The sequence below is a fragment of the Schistocerca serialis genome, chromosome 5 (genome assembly GCF_023864345.2).
Source record: "Schistocerca serialis cubense isolate TAMUIC-IGC-003099 chromosome 5, iqSchSeri2.2, whole genome shotgun sequence".
Classification (NCBI taxonomy): domain Eukaryota; kingdom Metazoa; phylum Arthropoda; class Insecta; order Orthoptera; family Acrididae; genus Schistocerca; species Schistocerca serialis.
In genome coordinates, this window is record NC_064642.1 from 834,270,590 (window position 1) to 834,295,379 (window position 24,790).

Here is a 24,790-nt window from a genome sequence, read left to right on the forward strand (position 1 = left end):
TAAGATCTGTCACACATAACTTCACACTGTGAACACTTCTGCATCTTTAATAAGAGTTACATATAATAAAGTAAACATAGCATTAAAAACAGAGCTTTATGTACACAACTTACATGAAACAACAGATACAGGCATAGACTTACCAGGAGAGAGATCGCTGACACTGCATACTAATCAGCCCACGTGTTGAATAAAATGAAAGGTGGTAGGCGAACAGAAAGAAAAAATAATTATAACCTACAAACTGAAAGCAACACTAGCAATAGCTATCAGCACTTGTTTTCAGAAATTTAAAATTTCATTTATTAGTGCAGGACATGCATGTAACAAAACACAGTGGAGGGAAGCTACCTACAAATATGCAAACAAAACTGTACACGGAGAAAGTACAATAGCAAACAATACACTGACCACACCATAAACCTTCTGCATATTTAGAACAGAGTAATTCTAAGTTAGAGTCTTCATTTAACTGCAGCCTGAAGAGAAATATTCATTAAATGAATTGGATAGCAGTAAAATATTAATATTCAGTCTCATAGCATACTGTAATTTCCTTCCATGAAGGTCTCTCGCCACCAGTATGGATGTTCTGTATGAATATCTGAATGTGATTAAAAAGTTACTGTAATTAAATAGTAAGAATCCTCTCGATTTATCAAGGGTAAAATTTCTGCAGGTGTCACAGGATCCCACCAAATAAACATAGTTTCTTGTTCAGATTTAGTAAAAGTGAAGTTAAGAGGATACTAAAACTTGTAAGAATTAGGCATGCAATTGAACAGTGAGACTTCAGAAAGGTTTCTTTGATTTCCCTCCACTGAGTTTTATGGTGAGTAGTCATCTGTACACAATTAATTAAGTGTCCCATATTCTCATAGTATGGATCAAGCCTAGAGAAAAAGCCCTATAAATACATGTTTGGAAACAAATAATTGTTGAAATAGGGGCCATTCTATCGTATGATAGCCATCCATTTGTTGACACTACAGAGAGGAGGACAGGGAGTGAGTGGACCCACAGCACGTGTGCGCTCTCTGATGAACTCAATTTCATAAATAATGTGTTCCTGTTCTTACTTATGTGGAAATCCAATGGTCAAACTATCCGCTATATAGCAAATGGTTATCATTACTTATCCCACTGTTTATATTGCACCTACGTTTTTCAGCACGATTCATATATGCACACTGGAGGAACATCGTGTCAGATACTGGAGAGAGAATGAGGACAAAATTCACAATGTCATGAAATTTAACCACACAACCTACAAAGAAAATTAACGAGGGCAGTGGTAAAAATCATTTGCAAGAGCTGCAGATTCTTATGTTTCCAGGCAGGCAAATTTACTGAAATGGTATGACATTTGGATGGGTATCTCGTCATCTTTCCCAGAACATAATCACTCCATTTTGCTGAACTCCCCAAGATGGAAACCTGACAATTAGACACTTGTTCAATCCACCAGGGAAGATGACAATACGAATCTTTTTCATCAAATAAAATAATATTTTTATTATTGTTTTAAATACAGTCCAGAGGCAGGCCATGAAGAGTTACTGTTAAACAAAAGGCCTAAATCTCCTACAGAGCTTTAACCAACCCAAAAGCATTATGACAACTTCAGACAGAGCTTAATTTTAAAGCTCAAAGCTGCATGTGGCCATATCAGTTATAATTGTAATGACATTTTCCTTGTTTCCTCCTTTACAGCAAACATTACAGGCAGTCTGGGTGATGGAAATTATAAAATGCAGAAGTTATAGCAGGTAGCACACAAATGATGCACAACATACCCAGTGCAGATTCCAGCCAAGTTAAGCAAGACCAATACATGCAACAACATCAATCCACTGAACCAACATCCAAGCATACCTCACTAATGATCACTGGAAGAGATTTTTCAATACAGCTAAAGGCAAACTCCACGCCACATACCTCACGTGCAGCCTGCAGGAGAAGAGAAAAAGAGATGCAACTCTATTTCGAGAGAAATACGAACACACTGAGTTTAATAATGCTGTGTGTCACTGCTATAATTAATAATTCAACATTATCAATAAATCCATGAAGAATTTAATTTGCAAAACATAATGGTAAATACTTAGAGCTCACTCATCTACTGAGAGTTTTATTTTTGTTGCTTCTCCTTCCTTTTGGTCTTTAAACCAAGCTGAAGTTTATGATGTGCATACGATCGGTGATGTGACAAATCCTTATTACATAATTCTTTTTTAAGCTGTGTGTGAGCTTGACATGGTGAAGTGCTGCCAGAGGCAGAGGTGGGGGCAGACGCAGCATCTGCACTCTGCAGGCTGCCTTAGGCTGAGGGCACTTCTCGTAGCACTACATTTAACCCCTATCCTTTTCCATTTGTGAAAGTACAACATATGTCACACTGTTGTTAAGTTTAATGAAACAATCTGTATCAATTGTTTGTGTCATACAATTTCACTCTGCAGTGGAGTGTGTACTGGTATGAAACTTCCTGCCACAAAGTTTCATATTGTCATTGTAGTATGTATACTCCCGTCAGTCACTGCATAAGGTATTCACCATGATATAACTAGCATTAATAACGGTTCTTATATTTTACTGACACAAAACAGCTGCCATTGAACTGTTAATTATACAATTTTCTCTAATTTCATGGACTTATGAATACTGCTCTTTAATGTGCTAATATGGTAGGTTCAACAGTTACTTGTTCACTTACAAAAAGAATGTGATTCCAAATAGAAACAAATAGAATTAAAATGAGGAGTTAAGGTGATCATGCACAACAATGAGAACAAATACTTTACACCTTTTACAAAGTTCAAAAAATTTACATACAGGGAAAAAAAAATTGAGACATGCCTTTCTAATGCCAGTTATCAACTCCCTGATTCAATGACAACCCACAAATATTTACATAATTATAATACAATACTAATAACAATAACAGTTGACAATAAAGGAAATGCAACTGCAATCTACAGCAATTGGACAAAATACAACAGTCCTTACGAAGTTAAAATGATTGAAGTTTTTTCAGCTACACAATATATAGGATGTTTCATTATTAATACAATTATGTTTCTTCTATATTCATATTATTGACTTTGCATGACAGTTTATGCTTGAATGCAGTAAAATTGTAAGTGTGAAGTTCTTAAAATGGCAGAATGTTCGTTCTGTGTTTAGTCGTGCTTACTGCCAATAGAATGACATGCTATTTACTATACTCTAGCAAAAATATATTATTATTATGAAATTGCATACAAAGGACAGAAGCCAATTATCGAAAATACATGTAGTGTAATCTAAAAACCAAGATAAGTTTTGAGGACCAATTAACAGACTATTTAAAAGAATTACAGAAGTATACTAATAAAAGTCACAGTTACAGAAGACTGTTGCCACTAAGACAAGATCTGACCAAGTACAGAGTGAACAGAGACGTTTAAGCATTCTTGCTGCACTACGTATGCAAATGAAATTGAAAGAAACCCTAACATCTGGTACAACTGTATGTGCACTTCACAGTTATTTGTAGACTGCAGTTGTAGTGTGCTGGGGTAATCATCAGGACAAAGCACCTAATACGAAGTTAAAAACTCGTGCTCTGTGCAGTACTTTGGCAGTTGGCTTGTTCTGTTTTTAATTTTAGGAGAGTGTTTCTAATTTTATGCAATCATGTTCACTACAAGATTACGTTTCCCAACAATAACGTCATTGTAATAGTGTACACACACAATACAAATTTAGCGCCAAACAAGTTTTATTCTGCTTCCACATGAAAAGATTAACAATAATACTGAATTAAATACATACAGTACAGTCTCATAACTACAGAACACATCAATATACAGTCACGTAGGTGAGCATACAATAAACAAGCAAAAATAACTGAGCCGGAAGGCTCAGCATACTGTCTATCCAGGTTGCGAGGGTCACCTCTCTACACTAGGGTAGCTGTGGAGGCATTTCTACTGTGCACTCTTTGATTATGCATGCTCACATTCTAAGGTTACAATATTTCTTCCCCCTTGGGGAAAAGTGTTCACTATGGCGAAGCCCATATCTTCACCAACAGGTGACAACTGCTGAAACAGGTGTCGTGTGCTGACAGGAGAATACGGTCTGAAATGGCACGAGCACAGACAGGCTTGGTTCCACTGCCATGCAAGAGGCCGTAAGGGAGCACTTGCGGTGAAAGTGCCACAGGAGCTGAACAAGGCGGAGGTGCCCACGAGCCGGGAGGGCTCTCTGATGCGTGGTTGGCCAAGCAAAGATGGAGCTGGTCACAATGTCGTGTCCACGCCATCGGAGGTGACGACCTCAGCTGTGACGGTTGACCACTGGTATCCACCTGGGGCCTGGCCAAACCCATGGGCCTAGGCGGCACAGCCCAGATGGAATCATTGTGAAGTGGGGGCCAGTGAGTGACTGGGTGTCAGCCAGAGGAGATGAAGCTTTGTAGAGGGCTGGTGGCCATGAAACAGCTCCAACAGGCTATGGTCACTAGTGGAGTTAACTTACATGAACTTGAGAACCTATGGAGGGGTTCCTCAGGAGAAGATTGAGTGACATATTTTTTCGTCTGGATTTCGAATGTGTGGACCAGCCGCTCCTCCTCTCCACTGGTCTGAAGATGTAGAGGAGGGGTACCACTCTGTACAAAATCTTGGACTGAGAGTCGTCATCCATCACGAGCATATATGGCAATACTTCTAACAGAAAAATCGTTGAGAATGTCACAACTGTAGTCCCCGTGGATGTCGATGGGTAACGAACCACTTACAGAAATTTTGAGAAAGTGTCAACTACGAGAAGCCAAAGTAAGTTAAGAAACAAACTCTCAAAATCAGAATGAATACACTCCCATGGTCCAGAGGAGGAGGAGGGAGGGGGGGTGGTGGGTAGATAGGAGGGGGGGGGGGGGGGGGGGGCAGGGCTGCACATGTAAAGAGACAACAGTGATGCCACTTGATGGGTGGCACACTATGCACATGTGTGATCTCGTTTTCAATATCCAGCCAAAACACGTGGTGGCAGGCCAGAAATTGAGCACATAAAGACCCCCAACGGTCTAGATGAAGAAAGCGCATGACGGCCTGCTGCAATGTGGGTGGGATCACAACCTTGGGTGTTGACTTCTCAGTAGCCAACAGTAAAACACAATCAAGAACTGAGAGGTGGTGGCAAAGAGCATAATAATTACGCAATGGATCCGATGCTCAGCCATGCTGGACATACTGAACAACCTGACAGCAGACAAGATTGGCATTACAGCTGTTGAAACCACAGAACTGATAATGGGAAAAACGTCCACTGTGTTTTGGGCAGTTACGTCTAAATGGAACAGTTCATCATGATCGAATGCTGTATCAGGGCCATTCTGCAATCAAGAAAGAGCATCTGCATTATTGTTGTGCTGTGAGTCGTATAATAATCTCATAATTATAGTGTGACAAAAACAGAGCCCAGCATTGCAAGTGATGGGTTGCTTTGTCTGGCGAAGATGCTGAAGGACTGAAAAGAGAAACCAGAGATTTATCATCAGCAATCAAAAAACTTAGAATCATGTAGGAAAACATGACATTTTTGGAGATGCTTCTTCTATTGCAGGAAGTGCTGTTGCACCTGAGAGAGATTTTGGAAACTGATGCAAAAGGGCATTCGAAACTGACCGCACATTTGTGTGCGAGATTGGCCCTAAGGCTGTACTAGGAGGTATTTATGGTTAAAACAAGATCTTGGCTTGGCTGGAAAGTTACCAAGAAAGGTGCCAAGTGTAAATTTGGTCGTAATAAAGTATAAGCATACTCACAGGAGGACAACCAGTAAAAAGGGAAATTTTTATGTACAAGTGGCTGGGCCAATGTGACTGCACCAGGAAGAAATTTATAGTAGTGTGTAATCTTTCCGAGAAAGGCTTGCAACCCTTTGACCCTGGTAGGATGTAGAAAACTGTAATGGCATCAACATGAACGTGTAAAGGTCTGACACCAGCATGTGAGATTTCAGAACTGAGATAGACTACAGACTGCTGGGGGGGAGGGGGGGGGGGCGAATAATTGATTTGTCCAAGTTACCTGTCAAACTGGCAGCCCGTAGCACTGTGAATAAGACATAGAGGGTCCACAAATGTTTATATGTTGAGGAACCTGAGACCACAATATCATCCAAGTAGTTAATGCACACCAGCACAGATGCCACGAGTTGCTCCAAAAATGGTTGGAAAATGGCAGGGGCATAAGCCATACCCAATGGCAGGTGCTGGTATTGATATAACCTGAAGGAGGTATTCACTGCAAGGGGACACTGAGAATCATCATCTAGAGAGAGTTGTAAGTAGTCTTCTGACAAATCTATTTGGAAACATATTAGCATTTGGAAAAGCATGCTTAAAGTTCATCAACATGGGGTAAGGGATGGCCTCGACAATAGACTGTGAATTTAAGGACATTTTAAAATCACCAGAGAGCCAAAGATTGCCATGAGATTTTTTGACAATTACCAACGTAGTAGACTACTCACTAGACTAGACACGTGGTAACAACCAAGGCATAAGTCGATATAGTTGTAATTTGACTTTCTCCCAAAAAACCTACTGGGACTGGGCAGGCATAGAAAAAAATTGTGGCACTCTGTCAATTTCATTGTGATGTGAGCCTTGAAATTGGTAGCACACCCTAAACCTTCCGAAAACGAAGAGGAATATTTTAAGCAAAGTGTGTTAAGACTGAATCCGATCGAAATAGAGAACCCAAACAGTTTGAAAGCTTCAATCCCAAATAAGTTTTCACTGTTCCATCACCCACTACCAGAAAGGTTAAAGGCTGAACAATTGCTTTATATGTGATGAAAGTATGAAACTTTCCAAATATAGGTATTTGTGTCTATTGTAGCTCCCCAATCAACAATGCCAGTGATCCAAGATGCAAATAGGTCTCAGGATTTAATAAAGTCATTGCAGCACACATGTTCATTTGCATTTTTAACATATTTTCCACCATATATTCTTCAATGTGGAGTTTGTCTGGGGGCTACCATCACTTGGGAAATACTGTCCACATTCATGTTTGCGTCTACTGAAAGAGGCTGAGAGGTGCACTCAGATGCAATATGTCCAGCCCACCCAACCCCCCCCCCTTCTTAAACACACACACACACACACACACACACACACACACACACACACACACACACACACACACACACACACACACACAAGGCCTGGGGCATACAGCCTGCTCATGTTGAACAAAACAATATGGGCATGATGGCAGACGAGCATGCAATCGTTGTGACGTTGACTGCTGCTGCTGCTGCTGTTACCCTATGCGGTATGGAGGCTGTAGTTGCACACCTGTGATGTCGTCTTCCCTGTGAGTTAAGCGACCGTGACCATGGAGGAGAAGAAGTAAGTAACGGTGGCTACTTCACATCAAGCTTCTATCTTATTTCCTGCTGCCCTAGATACTTCAAAAGACTGAGCAATGTTCAGAACATCTGTGAGAGAAGGAGCTTCACTCTGAAAGCATGTTCATAAAATTCCCTACCAGGGATATGGTGTCTTGTAGCATCACGAACCATCCTATCAGCATACAAGTCCCAATGGCCCTCAGTAACAAACTGGCAATGATGGGTAAGCCCACAAAGTTCCACTGACTGAGCTCTATACGACTGCTATGGCCACTTTTGATGACAGTAGAACTCAACACAAGCAACTACAATGCGAGTACATTTGCAATAATAATTAGAGAGCAACTGACACTTTCTGTTAACAAAGAGACTGGCAGATGCAGAAAGAGGAGCTGGTTGTTACAAAAGGTGGTAAATACGAGGAGAAATTATGACAAAAATAAAGATTTACAAAAGTTGGTGTTGGCAACTCACAAAGCTCAAAAATGTTGCCAAATGTGTTTTTCATACGCATCCCAATCTTTCACAGAATCGTCAATCAGAGAAAAAGGCATGGTTGTGCCAACTGCAGTGGAAGCTGGTGCATAAACAAGGCTGCCAAATTGTTTAGTGCCACAGCGAGAGCTCACTGTTGTTGAACAAGCGATTGAGGAAATATTCCACTGAAATGTTGGTTGTGTAGTGAACCTAAAAAACTAAACATGGAGTAGAATAACACACTTGTCATCAAGCATGTTGAAACATTGCACAAACACAATGTCAGAAGTAATACCAATCAAGTTTTATTTGTGCTTCCACATGAAAAGAGTCACAATAACTTTGAATAAAGTATACAACAGTACAGAGTCTTAACTATAGAAAGCATCAATATACAATAAGCAAATGAACATAAGTAAGGCAGAGGGCTAGTGTGAATACGCATAGCACTTCTTGTGCTGTCTGTCCATGTTGTAAGGACGACTTCTCCAGGCTAGCTGTAGAGGCACTCAAACCGTGTGCTGTTTGATTGTGCACACTCACACCATAGGATTACAAGAAACTTGATTTTAAGATGATACTGAGGAAGTTAAATTCTTTCCCCAAATGAACACACCTTTTTTTCAACCTAACCAGCAGCAACTTTCCTGCTCCATAATTCTCCTCTACCCTTAATTTGTGAAGAATGAATCCCAATACTAGCAAGGACTTTTCTAGATGTATAAAACAATTTCAGAGGTTATTAGGGGATTGCCTTTCAAAAAATGTCAATACTTTGGTGATAAGAAATTGCTCTTTCTATCATGAAAGCATTTTCATTTTGTCCAATTTCTGCATATTTCAACTGATAACAACATGAAAATTAAAACAGGCAAGCAATGGAGAAATGGACCATTTTTTACCATTAATTAATTTTATTTTTCTCACACTGACAATACAAACAACAATGCACACAGTGAATGTCTGTGCATTTTGCAGGAAGTTCTACTTAACTTTCTCTATTTCCTGTGTGCTACTTAATAGCTCATTTTTGGCAAGCAGGCTATGATTACTATGAAATACAATTAAATAACTATTGTGGATAACAGTAAACAACTGACACTATGTGCAGGAATAACATATTATGAATGGATATATGCAAAAATTTAAACCCTCTAGAAAAGCTAACTCTTCCCTTGCTAAAATATTGAATCAGAAGCTTGCTTAAAAAAAACAACCAACCAACATTACGTGAGTATGATGAATGTAGCTTATGTGAAGAGCCTAAATTTTTATCGGTTACTACACTATTTAAACCCTGCTAAAAGAACATTTAAGTAGGAAAAGGGATGATGATGATGATGATGATGATGATGATGACGATAAAAGAGGACAATGATATCGACTGTGAGGATGATTGTTCGTTTTGTAGTCTGCCATCCCAGCAGAAAAAGTTGTTTTTTCCCTGTCACCTCCTTCTTCATAACGACTATACCAGTGACAAGCTGGATTCCAGATTTACTCCAAAACCAATAGCTTTTTCGCTATTCTCCATTTTCCCCTGGACATTTCAAAATGAAAACTTTTTAAACTTCTGTTACACAGTCCAATTCCTTTCAGTGTTTAACAAGGCCAAAAGCGCACAGAGTACAGAAGTGGATAATCACCCTGTACTAAGCTTGACTGTTTTAATTGTTCATTGTAAGAGAGAGAGAGAGAGAGAGAGAGAGAGAGGGAGAGAGAGAGAGAGAGAGAATTCCCGACACGCAAAAATTCATGAAATTAAATTTGAGATGGTACCTCTTCTGGTCCGGAAGCATTTTCCTTGAATGCTAGTAACCTATCTCGTTCTTCACGAAGTTGGTCCAATTCAGTTTCTTTCTGCTGAATCTGCTGTCTCCATCGTGCTTCTTCTTGTTCTACATGCTTTTGAAGTTTGTTAAGCATTCCTTCCTATCAACAACAAGCAAAACATTGCAACACTTACAGAAGTATTGGAAATATTATGGGATGAAAATAAGGAAATATTAGCAATACAACACAATACAGCTGAAAATTGTGTCCAATGTACACTGATATTTACCACAAATGGAATACCAAGAAGGGTAGTACACATGGCTAGCATGCAAATTATATCACAGGTTAGATATACATTAACACAAAAAATGGTGATTACATAACTGCACATATTTGAAGGTTGCTCATGGTCTGAAGTCTTAAGTGCTGTTTCAGAACTTCAAAATTGGTGCATGGAATAAAATAGGGTCCAATTATGTTTCTGAGTCCAAAACAGTAGCTGGTGGAGACCCACAAATAACAAGTTGTCAACCAACAATGTACCCAGCATGTTCAACAGATGACATGTTGAGTAAACATACAGTCCAGGAAAGCAGTGGTTTCAGTGATACTCTGAAGAATACTCAAACCAACTCTTTGAGGCTGAGCAATGTCCTCCTTAAATTTGAGATGTTGAATTATCTAAAGGGTGAACAGCACCTAAGGCTTAAAAATCTCCATTATTTAGCAGTTTTCTTTCAGATTCCTATCGTTATTGTAAAGCTACATCCAACAATACTGCAAAAGTCATCACCCTTGGCATATTCTGACTATAATGATACGAGCTACCAGGATGCACCTTAGAAATGTTTGGCCATGCCATTAAACAGTTTGAAACCAAACTTGCATATGCATATAAATGCCAACTTTAGAGCACTTATGTTGCTGTGGTACACTGCGATCTTTACCTATGGTGCAAGTGGCTCCCAAAACAATAACTCTTGTACACAACTTTTAAGACAGTACCTTGCTACACACAGACAAAACTCCTGTACCTACAGCCACTTACAGGAAGTTGGCATTGCACCAAGAAACTGCATTGCTGAATGTTATCCTATAGGGCTCAGATTAGAAATTCCTATGAACCCTTACAGAGATCCAATCTCCCCAAGATGCATTTTACAGTCCTGCATATGCAAGCAACTTTTGTGCCTAACTTTGCACACTGCTGAATCACATTATTATGAGCATCTAATAATATCCATGTCATCATTTCCAGTATATGCAGCACGTAAATGAATTGGGAGTCAATTAATTGGGTGTTGATAGAGTTCAATGGGAGTCTGAAGCAACCCTCCCTATAATACTCCTTAAAGTTGTTGTAAGGTGAATTGCAGAATATTCATGAAGTGCACATAACAGCACACATCGTTCATATTGAGGAGACAGAAAAGGCACCCAAGTTAACTCATGAAGAGCACTGAAGGAAAAGCCATAGGCTGCACTTAAAGTATCTAGGGGGTGGCAGAACATGGTCAGTTTACTTGTCAACGGTACTCAAATCTTGAGGAAGAAACCTATATGCAAGTTTTCCTGCTTCTAGAAATCATCCCTTCTGCAATATAAAATACTGTGTCCCTTGTTCATAAAGTTCTACAAAGCAGAAGTGTGTGTGTGTGTGTGTGTGTGTGTGTGTGTGTGTGTGTGTGTGTGTGTGTGTGTGAACATTAACATACATGAACTACAATTACCTTACTGTCCTTCAAAATAGTCACCTCCCAAAACTTTGCACCGCTGAGCTCTGCATTACATGTCCTGGAAACTTTGTATAAAGTCTTCCTTTACGATGGCATTCAAAAGTTGCGTCACGTTTTGTTGGATGTCAGGAATATAGTAAAATCTATTTCCTTTCAAAGCAAGCTTGAGTCAAGGGAATAGGAAGAAGTCTGGAGGATTGAGATCTGGGGAGTACAGTGGATATTCAAGTTGCACCATCCCCTTTTTAGCCAGAAACTGTTTGACAATATTGGCTGTGTGTGGGCAAGAGTTGTCGTGAACAAAAACCAGGAACCTTGTTGTAGTACTGGGGTCCTATCCTGCGTGTCGCGGGTCAAAATTTCAACATACCGAGCAGCGTTCGACGTCGTTCCCTCAGGTAGAAATTCCTTGTGGATAATGCCTTGGCCTATCAAAAAAGGTTATGAGCATTGTTTTGATGCGTGATTTTTTGGCTCTGACCTTTTTTCGTTGAGGTGATGTCTGAGAACACCATTCCATGCTTTGCCATTTTGTTTCAGGGTCATACTGGAAACACCAGGTTTCATCCTCAGTTCAAGAAATTGGGTGTCGCATCCACTGTTTTGACAGAATGCTGTGAAACCTCTAAATGTGCCTGCTTCTGATCGTCAGTCAAGTGATGTGGCACAAGATGAGAACACGTTTCCCTCTTCCCCGACTCCTGGGTAAGGATTTGTCCCTTGGATTCACAGTTTATCTGCATTTCATCCTCGTTGTTTATGATTAATGTACTCACTTACTCAATGTTTTCATCACTGACAGCGATTGCCAATCATCCACTACAGGGATTGTCAGAAATACTTTCCTGGCCTCCTTGAAAATGGGCAAATCACTCATACACACACTTCATGGACAGTGCTCGATCCCCATAAACACATACCAGCATTGCAAGCTTTTCTTTCAGTGCCTTGCCAAGCTTAAAACAAAATTTTAAATTAATCCTTTGCTCGTTCATGGCCCTGTTCTCAGTTCAGAACTAGCGCACTAAACAAGCACTTCATCCAACAGGTCTAACACAGACCACACATGATGCTAAACTGAACTACGGTGGGGGGGCCGGTTGTCAACACTGGCCACTACGCAGGTGCAGCATTATGAGTCGCCAGTGTTGCCCGATTGACTGTTCAGACTTCATTTACTAAACTTTATTGTCAAAGGTTGTATTTTCCAAGACAGTATTTTTAATTGTGCCTCTCTGCCACCTAATGCATGCTAAATATGGTGAGTATAATACTGTTCTAATTCATATTGCTATTCTGTTTCAGATTTTTGATTGATTACAAATTCTGTGACAGTCACTAATGACGACTCCGTTTTTTATCCTTCACAACATGTATTTCGCAGATATACAAGTAATCAGAAATGAGCCACAAAAGTATTGAATGATATGCACATAATCCAAAAAATTCACTACAGTTTTTGTAACACTTTAATATCAATTAATTAAGGCAATATTGGGGGAAAAAAAAAAAAAAAAAAGAAAAAAAAAAAAAAACGAAGAAGAAGAAGAAGAAGAAGAAGAAGAAGAAGAAGACATTGTCACTAGTATATCCTACCAAAGTCACAGCCATTTTCGAGACTATTTCTATTTGGCAAAGCGAATGATTACTTATACTAAAGCAAGATGGGACAAGCTCATTAATATGAATATAAATTTGACTGTTTTCAGCATCTGTAACATACTACTAAATTCAGATACACAGGGACAATTGTTATAAATGATCTCAAATGGAATTAACAATGAAATCAGTTCCAAGGTAAAATGATTTATGCTGCAAATGATGCCAAAAGTGTCCATGAAACCATGGACCTAAATATGGCAACACTTCCACAATTATGGATGGCTATACAGGCAGCAAGGCTCAATATATCTGCAGGGGACTTCCAATCGCTTGCTGAGCCCATGCCATGTGGAGTTTCTGCACTATACTGGGCAAAAGGGGGTCTGACATAATGTGATAGTCATCACTGCTTGCTAGCAGCCTCAGATAAGAGAACGGCTTCTGTCTTTCCACTATATATCTCTAGTTTAAGGACTATAAGGCTGTTGTTGTTGTTGTGGTCTTCAGTCCTGAGACTGGTTTGATGCAGCTCTCCATGCTACTCTATCCTGTGCAAGCTTCTTAATCTCCCTGTACCTACTGCAACCTACATCCTTCTGAATCTGCTTAGTGTATTCATCTCTTGGTCTCCCTCTACGATTTTTACCCTCCTCGCTGCCCTCCAATGCTAAATTTGTGATCTCTTGATGCCTCAAAACATGTCCTACCAACCGATCCCTTCTTCTAGTCAAGTTGTGCCACAAACTTCTCTTCTCCCCAATCCTATTCAATACCTCCTCATTAGTTACGTGATCTACCCATCTAATCTTCAGCAGTCTTCTGTAGCACCACATTTCGAAAGCTTCTATTCTCTTCTTGTCCAAACTGGTTATCGTCCATGTTTCACTTCCATACATGGCTACACTCCATACAAATACTTTCAGAAACGACTTCCTGACACTTAAATCTATACTCGATGTTAACAAATTTCTCTTCTTCAGAAACGCTTTCCTTGCCATTGCCAGTCTACATTTTATATCCTCTCTACTTCGACCATCATCAGTTATTTTACTCCCTAAATAGCAAAACTCCTTTACTACTTTAAGTGTCTCATTTCCTAATCTAATTCCCTCAGCATCACCCGATTTAATTTGACTACATTCCATTATCCTCGTTTTGCTTTTGTTGATGTTCATCTTATATCCTCCTTTCAAGACACTGTCCATTCCGTTCAACTGCTCTTCCAAGTCCTTTGCTGTCTCTGACAGAATTACAATGTCATCGGCGAACCTCAAAGTTTTTCCTTCTTCTCCATGAATTTTAATACCTACTCTGAATTTTTCTTTTGTTTCCTTTACTGCTTGCTCAATATACAGATCGAATAACATCGGGGCGAGGCTACAACCCTGTCTCACTCCTTTCCCAACCACTGCTTCCCTTTCATGCCCTGCGACTCGTGTAACTGCCATCTGGTTTCTGTACAAATTGTAAATAGCCTTTCGCTCCCTGTATTTTTTACCCCTGCCACCTTCAGAATTTGAAAGAGAGTATTCCAGTTAACATTGTCAAAAAGCTTTCTCTAAGTCTACAAATGCTAGAAACGTAGGTTTGCCTTTTCTTAATCTTTCTTCTAAGATAAGTCGTAAGGTTAGTATTGCCTCACGTGTTCCAACATCTCTACGGAATCCAAACTGACCTTCCCCGAGGTCCGCTTCTACCAGTTTTTCCATTCGTCTGTAAAGAATTCGCGTTAGTATTTTGCAGCTGTGACTTATTAAACTGATAGTTCGGTTAAACGCTAAACAAGAGAAATGGTACTTCCATGAAGGGCATATTACAATGCAATGAAGAGTAACTTTATGAGCTAGTAAATGGATTTACATACTGACACACACGGGTAATGACAAACATGAGAAGTTTTATGTGAGATGATGTGTGTAGATGCACACTTGTGCACCTTTTCTCTTATTCATGATATCATACTAGCAACAGGCCTGTAAACTCCAACTTAAAAGTATTTAACACGAGAACTAAAAATAAAATTAAAATTACACAACATAAATTACGCAACGTAACCAAGAAAAACAACTTGATCATCAATTGTGATTATCGTTGTCCCTGGAATAAGTTTACAAACTTACTGTATCATCAATTATGTTCTTGTAATGAGACACAAGGGCTGTCAATTGTGAGTTTTGTTTTTCTAATTCTATGAACATCGATGAATCGTTCCTCGATCCAAAATCGGGACCTAGATCTTGCTTTTGTGACTGTAATTTGGAAATAAGATTGTGTGCTTCCTTTTCAAACTTTTCTACCCATTTCTCATGCACCTGTAACAAATAAAATATAGCTGAATCCCAAATAAAAAGAAAAGTGAAGTACACAGCCATTAGAAAAAATAAAAATCTTTTACATGCAAGCACAAACTAATGTAAATTGCTGAATGAGATTAATAATTACAAAGATACCAAATGCTATTTTAAGAAAAGAATGATAAAAAATAAACATGCACATACTGAAACTGCACAAAATTAAAAATAACAATCTGTGTCGCAAAATTAATCCGACATCTGTCTGTAGAAGATATACTTCTTACATATGCAGTAAAAAGGATGAACATTGTGCATCAACTATAAGCATGATATACAAACTCAAAGAAAAGAATTACAGGGACTCAAACATGTATATTGTGAGGATAAACTAAAAATTGTACAAAATGCTGCAAACCATGAGGACTGTTCAAACGAAACAAATGCAAGTCCCAAAATCTTCCTCATCACATAACTGTTTACCTCATTTGTAAAAAGATAATTACTATACAAAGCACTGTCTCAACCATACGTGAAGATCAAACAGTGGTGAGCACAGAGACTCAATGTTTTAAAATTTTTGCATGTGTAAAATGAATGTTTTCATGTACATATTGATCTAGTTCTATTAACTGACCTTGTAGATTATTTTCTATGCATGAGTAGAACAATGTGTGATTAAGCACTTATTTGTAAGTATTGTTTAAGGAGTATGGCTTTAGCAACATGTCCAACATGTTGGTAATGGCATATCAGTGACAGTCCCCTGAAACACTGAATGGTACAAAGTTCTGAATGATGGAGAAAGTAAAACAGTTTACAACTTAGCAACATCTCTACATTTCTTTCAGATATACTTATTCCTACCCTTTAATCATCTTTTTTCCTAAATATTTCTCAAGTGTGTGTTCGTATAGGATCACATTCCATGTCAACTCACCTAGGCCTCCCTGCTCAGCCATCACGGACTTCAATGAAATTTTATGCGAACATTTGCATATGTCCCTGACGAACAATAGGAAAGTTTAACATTCGTTGAACCAATACCGGCCAAGATGTAGTCAATTGATTGCCTCCAGGTGCAACTTCGTGCAGAGTGAGAGTTAATTTCCGGTGATGGCATTGTTATATCTCGGGCAATATTGTGTTGCTACATGGGTACTCTTTAGATTAATAACAAGAAGAATTTTACAAGCCATATTCAACCAGAAAATTTTAGGTGAAATCACTTGAAAATACCGACACCCAAAAAATTTCAAAGTTTAGCTTCTTATATATCAAGAACTAAAGGTGTGTTGAACGTGAACTTTGGTACGTAGTAACTTAACAATACAAGGTTGTCAAATATAAAGTTTCAGTAAAATGTCACTTTCTTATTCTGAGTAAGTCACGTAGAAAGTCAATGATTTTGTAGAAAGGTAAAAAGAAAATGGACTATGTTCTATGAAACTTCCCCACCTGAGGTTATTAAAAAGACAATTTTAACCACAAAAACATAAAAAAAAGGCATTTCATTATCCAACATAGGCTAACAATGATATTAGTTTGAATCAAAGTTGGGCACAAAAACTGCAGGATGAAAAAAAAGTAAATTTCGTATTCTTATATGTCATAGAATAAACAAATACTAACAAAGAGATAGAGGGGCTGGCCAGTACTTACCTCAGCTCAGTACAGCCGATAGATACACATAAAACAGAACTGAAAATTTACATTCCTAGCTTTCAGAACTTTGTTCCTTCATCAGGGAGGAGAGAGGGGAAAAAAGGGAAGAAGGGAAAGTGGATTCAGTTACTCACAACCCAGGTTATGAAGCAACAGGGAAAGGTAAACAGGGAGGGTAGCAAGGATGGAGGCATGGTTGTCAGAGGGAAGCCAAAGATATTCTACTGTAAGTACTGTGCCAGCTTCAAACCAAAGAGGATGCATACAGAAGTAAAGAGGTATATAGTATAAAGATAAACACAACTATGTAGGATGAAAAGATGCGTGAATGGCTAAAGAGGAAAGGGAAAGAGGAGAAGACTGAAGAGTGAATGGGAGTGAGGTTGTTTAACGTAGGTTCAGTCCAGGGGGATGGCGGGATGAAAGGATGTGTTGGAGTGCAAGTTCCCATCTCCGCAGTTCAGAGGGACTGGTGTTGGGTGGGAGAAGCCAAATGGCATATACGGTGTAGCAGGTTCCTAGGTCCCTAGAATTATGCTGGAGGGCATGCTCCGCTACTGGGTATTGGGCATCTCCTAGGCGGACAGTTCGTCTGTGTCCGTTCATGCGCTCAGCCAGTTTGGTTGTTGTCATGCCGATGTAAAAGGCTGTGCAGTGCAGGCATGTCAGTTGATAAATGACATGTGTAGTTTCGCACGTAGCCCTGCCTTGAATTGTGTATGTTTTACCAGTAGCGGGGCTGGAGTAGGTGGTTGTGGGGGGATGCATGGGGCAGGTTTTGCAGCGGGGTCGGTTACAGGGGTAGGAACCGCTGGGTAGAGAAGGTAGTCTGGGAATATTGTAGGGTTTAACAAGGATGTTACGGAGGTTAGGGGGGGCGACGAAAGGCAACTCTGGGTGGTGTGGGGAGAATTTTGTCAAGGGATGATCTCATTTCAGGGGTTGACTTGAGAAAGTCATATCCCTGGCGGAGTAATTTGTTGATGTTTTCGAGGCCAGGATAATATTGGGTGACAAGGGGGATGCTTCTGTGTGGTCTGGGGGTAGGAACATTGTTGTTGGACGGGGAGGAATGTATTGCTTGGAATAAACACTTGCTGAACATGAAACTTGATACACAATGGCTCAGTAGCACATGGATGTGGAATACAAAATTTCATTCGTCTACTATTTCCCAGTAGTATACAAATTTGTCAAAAAGATGATTTCGTGGAAAGGTAAAAATATTGTATATTTGACACTCCATTTAAAATTACAATTTTCTATTAAAGCTTCAAAAACTAGTGTCATTCAAAATGCGTTTTAAACACCCCCCCCCCCCCCCCCCCACACACACACACAAAAAGTGAGTTCAATTTCTAACAAGGGCTAACAATGCTACATAAATTGAGGCAAAGTAGCTACAAAAATTGCATTGCGGATAAAGTTTAACTTTGGCTGTTTTATATTTTATTGATTAAAGGCATGATAAACATGAAAGTTTGGATGTGACAACTTAGCAACATGAAGTTATCCAATATGACATGTCATTCACACACTGCTTCCTAAATTTGTACTAAATCAGTTCAGTCATGATTGTTGTAAAAATTACAAAATAGACCACATTCAACTGTATTTTAGAAAATCTGTTTTCCATATCTGATTTCAAACTTACCACACTTGGAAAGAGCATGATTTCAAGCATTCAGAAAACTGCTTTTGACTTTCCAATGTGTGCTTAGAATAGCTGACGGCGACAGACAAGTTTGAGGGAACGTACCATGGCAACATGCTATCTTGCAGCAACCTCTTTGTATTCCGTTGCATGTGGTTTTTATTTTTAAACTGACAATACGTTACAATACATTTTTGGTGACTGGTAACACTGTCACTACCAGTTTGAAAACATGAACCATCAACCCCATTGCCTCAGAGATCACGCCCGATAGCTACAATACCGGCCGTGGTCGGACTACTTCATCCAGGTCCCCAAGCCTTTAATTTGGTTTCATAATTTAGGTCTCAAGGTCTTGTGGTAGTACCTGTCTGCTTCCAAAGCCATGTGGTAAGCACCCTATCTCCCACTCTCAAATCTATATGAGTATTTCACAATGGCAGCAAGCAAAAATTAGTATCAATTTAAAACTACTCAACATTGCACTTTACATTTCTTGAAACTCTTGACCCACTTTCTTCCGTTCATTTTCAGAAATTGATAATGTTGGCCAGGAACAGAGAAGGTGGAAATGAGGTAGTGTTCTAGTACCCAATAAGTATCCTGTCTTTTGGGCCAATAAAATGAATGAGCCAGGCCTTTGGTATGCATAAATTTTATCAGTGCTTCATTTTGTTCTAATGATATGTTAATAATGTTGTAATGTTGAGAAGTTTTTATTTTAAACAGCGTGCACATGCACGTCCCCCCATGCACCCTTTTAACATGCCCATACCATCTTAACCTTTTTTTTTCCTTCAATTTCTTCTCTCATACTTTCTTGTTTAAGGTCCTTTTGAATCTCTACATTCCTTACTCTGTCCATTCTTGTTTTTCCCTTAACTGCTCTGAGAAATTTCATTTCCCCTGCTTGCAGTCTGCTCCAGTCCCTTTCTGTCATTGTCCATGTTTCTCCACCATAGGTGACAATAGGGAAGGAATAATTCTTATACATAAGGGGTTTTGCTTTTTCTGAAACTTCCATATTCCAAATCAGGTGTTTTATTGTTTGGTAGAAATTGCCTCCCTTCTGTAACCTGCTATTAATTTCGTTAGTTATTCTTCGATCCCTAGAAATTTCACTCCCTAAATAAGTGAAACTTTCTACCATTTCGAGGGGTTCTCCATTCAAGGTAATATTTCCATTGATCCCTTTCTCTCTTCCAAATACCATTACTTCACTCTCATCTTTATTTATTTTTAATCCATATCTTTTCATTATTTCCTTCCACGCATCAAGCTGTAACTGTACATCTACCTCTTTATCACCCCATATTACCATATCATCTGCAAAAATAATCTTTTTGTCTTTTTCTTTTACTATATCTTTAACTGCCCTGTTCATTCCCTCCATCACAACATTAAAAAGTGCAGGAGATAGAATACTTCCTTGCTTAAGTCCTTGTCTTATTTCGAAGCATTCAGAGTTCCCCAATGGTGTTCTAATTCTACAATTGTGTCCTCTGTACATTGTCCTTATCACATTAATGTAACCATCTTCTATATCTATCTTCTTCATTTCTTCCCAGAGACTTTCCCTGTTAACTGAGCCATATGCCTTTTCTACAACTATAAAAACCATTATCACCCCTCTGTTATACTCCCAACTTTTTTCTATCAGTTGACGGATAGAAAATATCAGGTCGATAGTGCTTCTTCCTTTCCAAAACGTGTGCTGTTCTTCACTCAGCTCCTTTTCTCTTATTCAATTTAGTAAAATTCTTTCAAAAATCTTGGCTGTATGACTCATAAGGGTTATTCCTCTCTCGTTTTTACAAAGTCTTTTATTGCCTTTCTTGAAGGTGGGAACAATGTCTCCTTTTCTCCAATTGTCAGGTATTGTACTATTTCTCCACACACTTGATAGTACTCTATACAGCCACTGCATTCCCACTGGACCTGCTGCTCTTACATGTCCACTGATACTTCATCAGGTCCTGGGGCTTTCCCTCGATGCATCTTCTTCACAGCTTTTTCCATTTCTTCCCGTGTAATTTGTCCTAATTTTGCTTCCCAACTTCTCTCAATTTCTCCATTATTTGTTGTTTCCTCATGTACCTGCTCCTCAGCATTTAACAGTTTCTTAAAATGTTCTTTCCAGAGATCTTTTATATTTCCTGGGTCTTCAATCACGGTACTGTCCACTGTTCCCATCTTTACTGGTACTTCAGAAGCCTTCCTTTTATTTTTCATCATTTTATAGAACATTTTCTTACTGCTCTTCACATCTTCAAGTTTTTTTTTTTTGTAAACTCTTCCCATGCTTTTTCTTTGCTGTTTCCACTATTTCTTTGCACTTATTCTTTTCCTCTATATATCTTTTATGGTCTTCGTCATTTTTAGTTTTCCACCACTTTCTCCATGCTCCATTTTTTCTTGTAACTGCTTGGATTGTGGTATCATCCCACCAACTTGTCTGTCTTACTTTTTCCTTTCCAGATGTTCTACCACATACTTTTTGTGCTGCTTTGACTAAAGTGTCTTTGAATAAACTCCTTTCTTTTTCTACATCACAGAAAACTTCTTTTGGAAATTTTTGTCCAATTAATTCTCTGTACTTCTCAGCACATTCACTCTCCTTCAGTTTCCAATCCCGTATCCTCATCACTTTCTTCTGTTTTCTATTTTTCACACACTGATTCAATTTCCATTGTCCCACCAGTAATCTACAGTCTCCATCTGCACTCACACTTGGAATTACCTTCACATTTGTTACTTTCTCTCCCCATTCCCTATCTACTAGAATATAATCAATTACACTCTTGATTCTTCCATCCCAACTGTATCTGGTGATAACATGGCATTCCTCTCTTCATAAACCAGCTGTTTGCTATTTTCATTCCATTCCTCTGGCACAAATCCAGGAGTCTCCCCTTCTTCATTTCTGCCTCCATATCCAAAACATCCCAATACTTGCTCAAATCCCTTTCTGTCTTTGCCTACCTGTGCATTAAAATCTCCCATCACTATATTAGTACTCTCTCTATATGGTTTTCTAACACATTTTCAAGTCCCATCTTCTCTTCTTCGCTACATCCCACTTGAGGTGCATAAATCTGGATTACTTTTAGTGTTTCTTTTTGGAATCTCAAGTTTAAGATTATGATCCTGTCTGATATATATCTCACATTTTCAATACAGCTTTGTACGTTCTTATTCACCATCACTGCCACACCATTTCTTCCAGACTTGTTATTCCCACTCCAGTACAGTTTTCCTCCTCCTCTGAAATTCTTCTCACCTTTTCCCTCCACTTTGTTTCGCTTAATCCCAATATATCTAACTTTCTCTCTGTTAGTACCTCTGTCGTTTCTTCCATTTTTCCATTGAAGGTTAATATATTAAGGGTGCCAATATTTAGGTTATTTTTCAGTCCAGTTGTTTTCATCTCCTTGTACCGATGAATATCATCAGGTCTCCCTTCCAGTTGTTTTCATCTTCTTGTACTGATGAATATCATCAGGTCTCCCTTCATTTTTAATTTATATATTAAATATAAATGAAGTGCCTGATTAAAGGGTTACCTTGATAGGGTAAATCAAGTAAATAAAAATTACCTTCATTAAAAATTACATAAGACAGAATTAAACTACCTCCTTTAGTATCAAAAACTAACGTGCATCATACACCTTAATGTAAAAAGGTAAGCTAAACAAGCTAAGCAGTGGGGTCAAATCCCGAGTGGTTCGTTCCGAGGCTCGTCTGCGCTTTGAAAGCAATATATGAAGACTTTTCTACTGGCTTGCTAGGCCTAACGCAAGAAAGGATTTTCCGTTGGGATTGTCTCCCTTAGCCTTTGGAGTTTCTCCTCCACCACAAGGCAGTGGTTCCCTTCTCATTTAATCCCCAGAAAGGAGGGTTGCCCCATCTGCCAGCTACGCCGTTCCGAAGTCTTCCTTCTCTGCCGTCGCTGCCATTAAGGTCTTCACCCGTAACCCTGGGCACGGGTTCCGTGTTATACCCCACGGGATTGGGTCCCTGCCTAACTCAGCCATCCTAGCACTCCGGCCTACTGAAGTGTAGGATGTCCACCCCTGCGACATGGACGCGCCAAACAGGAATTACCCCAGTTGAGGAATAGGGAAGGGGACCCTACCTCCCTGGAGCCGGGTTATGATTGTGTACGGTGCCACAATCACACTGATATATTAGCAAAACACTTCTCTAGGCCATTCTCAAGTAGTCAAGTGACAAATGTAAACGAACAGCACAAATACGATATTGCAGTACCTGTGCCATTCAGAAGTATGATGCGACAATTCTTTCATTGTCACCATTCCATTATACAGCTTACTGTCATCCGTATTTGTAACTGCGAATACTTTCCGATATTTTGGAACGGTTACAATCATCACAGTGCTGTTCCTTTGAACACACACGCACATTCGAAGGAATGTCGCACCGTACTTCTGAACGACACAGGCACTGCGATATCATATTTATCTGCTGACACTGGGCTGGTGGAAATTAAAATGTCTCCCCTGTAGAGGAATATAAATATTGGACATACGACTGCAGGCTGTACACAAACAATTAAACAACATACAGAAGTTAGGGTCCTGCTGCGCGTCGTACTCAGATAGCCTAACACTACGGTTATCGCTCGCAATAAGTGGGAAATCTGGGCTCGAGTCCTGGACTGGCACAAATTTTTACTGTCATCATTCCATTATACAGCTGATAGTTGTCCATATTTGCAACTGTGAATACATTTTGTGTATTAAACTGCACCAATGTTATTACTGCATAAGCGCATCCCTATCATACAATGAACATGCAAACAGCTACACAAAGTGGAGCAGCACATGTGAAAAATTAAAGGCAACTATCAGCTGTAACCAATGGTCATCAGTATAAATGTGTACTGCACCTGAACATACTGTGTCTCGGTGGCAAAGTGCCAGATTACAAATACAGAGGTCACAGGTGCCATCTCCAGTCGGGTATAGGTATTAATGTGTCACTTATTATTTCTTTCAGACCTTTGCCAATATCAATGTACAAAATGCTGAGCTGAATCGTGGTTTGGATTGCACGTCACATTGTAGGCCTCCTATGACTGGCTAGGTAAGTCATTTCAAAGGTCAGAGGGCGGCAACAGCATACCGACTCTACCAGTACCCTGCCTAGTAAAACACAGTGGTGCTCGAACTGACCTTTGAGTTGATAACAGCTTTATTACTTTTTTCCTTATCCAAAGATACGCATGACACGAATTATGGTAAAATAAGTTAAAACTGTTTACCAATATACAAAGTCTGTTTTTACTAAAACTGAAGGAATGTAGAGAACACACAATCTATACAGATACGTTGTTTTATATTTTCAAGCTGTACTTTATTGATCCCATGCCCCTGGCAGAGCTGCCAAAGCCACAACACCTTACATTAAACTGATATGCTATTCACAATTTTAAACAGGGCTGACAGCAGCAACAGAAAATAAATTTTCAATGTGTAAAGTATACAGCCAACTGGTTGCATAGGTTTAATATAAAAACCTTGATCAGATTTCAATGCCACTTGCGGTATTTTTGTCAGAAGGAAGCCACACAAATTATATGATGTTAAGATCGTAAACTTAAGTGATGATCTAAGGAGCTCAAGTCAAACAGTAGAAAATATGGAATTAAGTCCTCCACGGGAACAGTATTATTTGACTTTTTTCTGAAGATGATACTCTTAGTGGTATTGGAACCTGGTCAAGGTCTTTATATTGGACTTATGCACCCAGTTGGTTGTATACTTTGCCTCAAAATTCACTGCCTCGCCAAAAAAGTGAAGCACTCAAAAGGCACGGTTAGATATCAATGTAACAGTGTACATGTACAAACTATAAGGGAGGGGGAAATGATTTATAATTACAATTTACTGCGACACGTGGAATAGTCACCATGGTGCATTACTGTTGTTACCAGGTGTCTAAGGGTACAGGAGAAGTGGGAACAGCGTCAGATGTCAAGTGATCACTGTGAAGACCTGGCAATCCATGTGCTAGAGTGAGAAGCTGATATCAGTGCCTGGCAGAGTTTGAAAGAGGGCTGGCTCATTGTGGGTCTCCATTTGGCCATCTGGTCAAATCATGCAATATCCAGATTTATGAGGCATTCGGATGTGACAGTGGTACGATGTTTGACT

At 39.3% G+C, this 24,790-nt stretch overlaps 1 protein-coding gene across 7 annotated transcripts in view; it reads right to left on the reverse strand.

Annotated features, from left to right (window-relative positions):
* The window catches only part of LOC126480707 (ribosome-binding protein 1), a 347,820-nt gene that overhangs the window by 24,307 nt on the left and 298,723 nt on the right, over positions 1-24,790 (reverse strand). For 4 of the 7 annotated variants that reach the window (XM_050103956.1, XM_050103952.1, XM_050103958.1 and 1 more), the window contains 4 exons: positions 15,125-15,316; positions 9,670-9,822; positions 1,876-1,950; positions 144-170 (listed from right to left, as the gene is read on the reverse strand). In XM_050103956.1, the coding sequence (XP_049959913.1) occupies positions 144-170; positions 1,876-1,950; positions 9,670-9,822; positions 15,125-15,316 (447 nt within the window). The remainder of the gene's footprint in view (positions 1-143; positions 171-1,875; positions 1,951-9,669; positions 9,823-15,124; positions 15,317-24,790) is intronic. The other 3 variants (XM_050103955.1, XM_050103953.1, XM_050103957.1) reach the window with 3 other exon arrangements.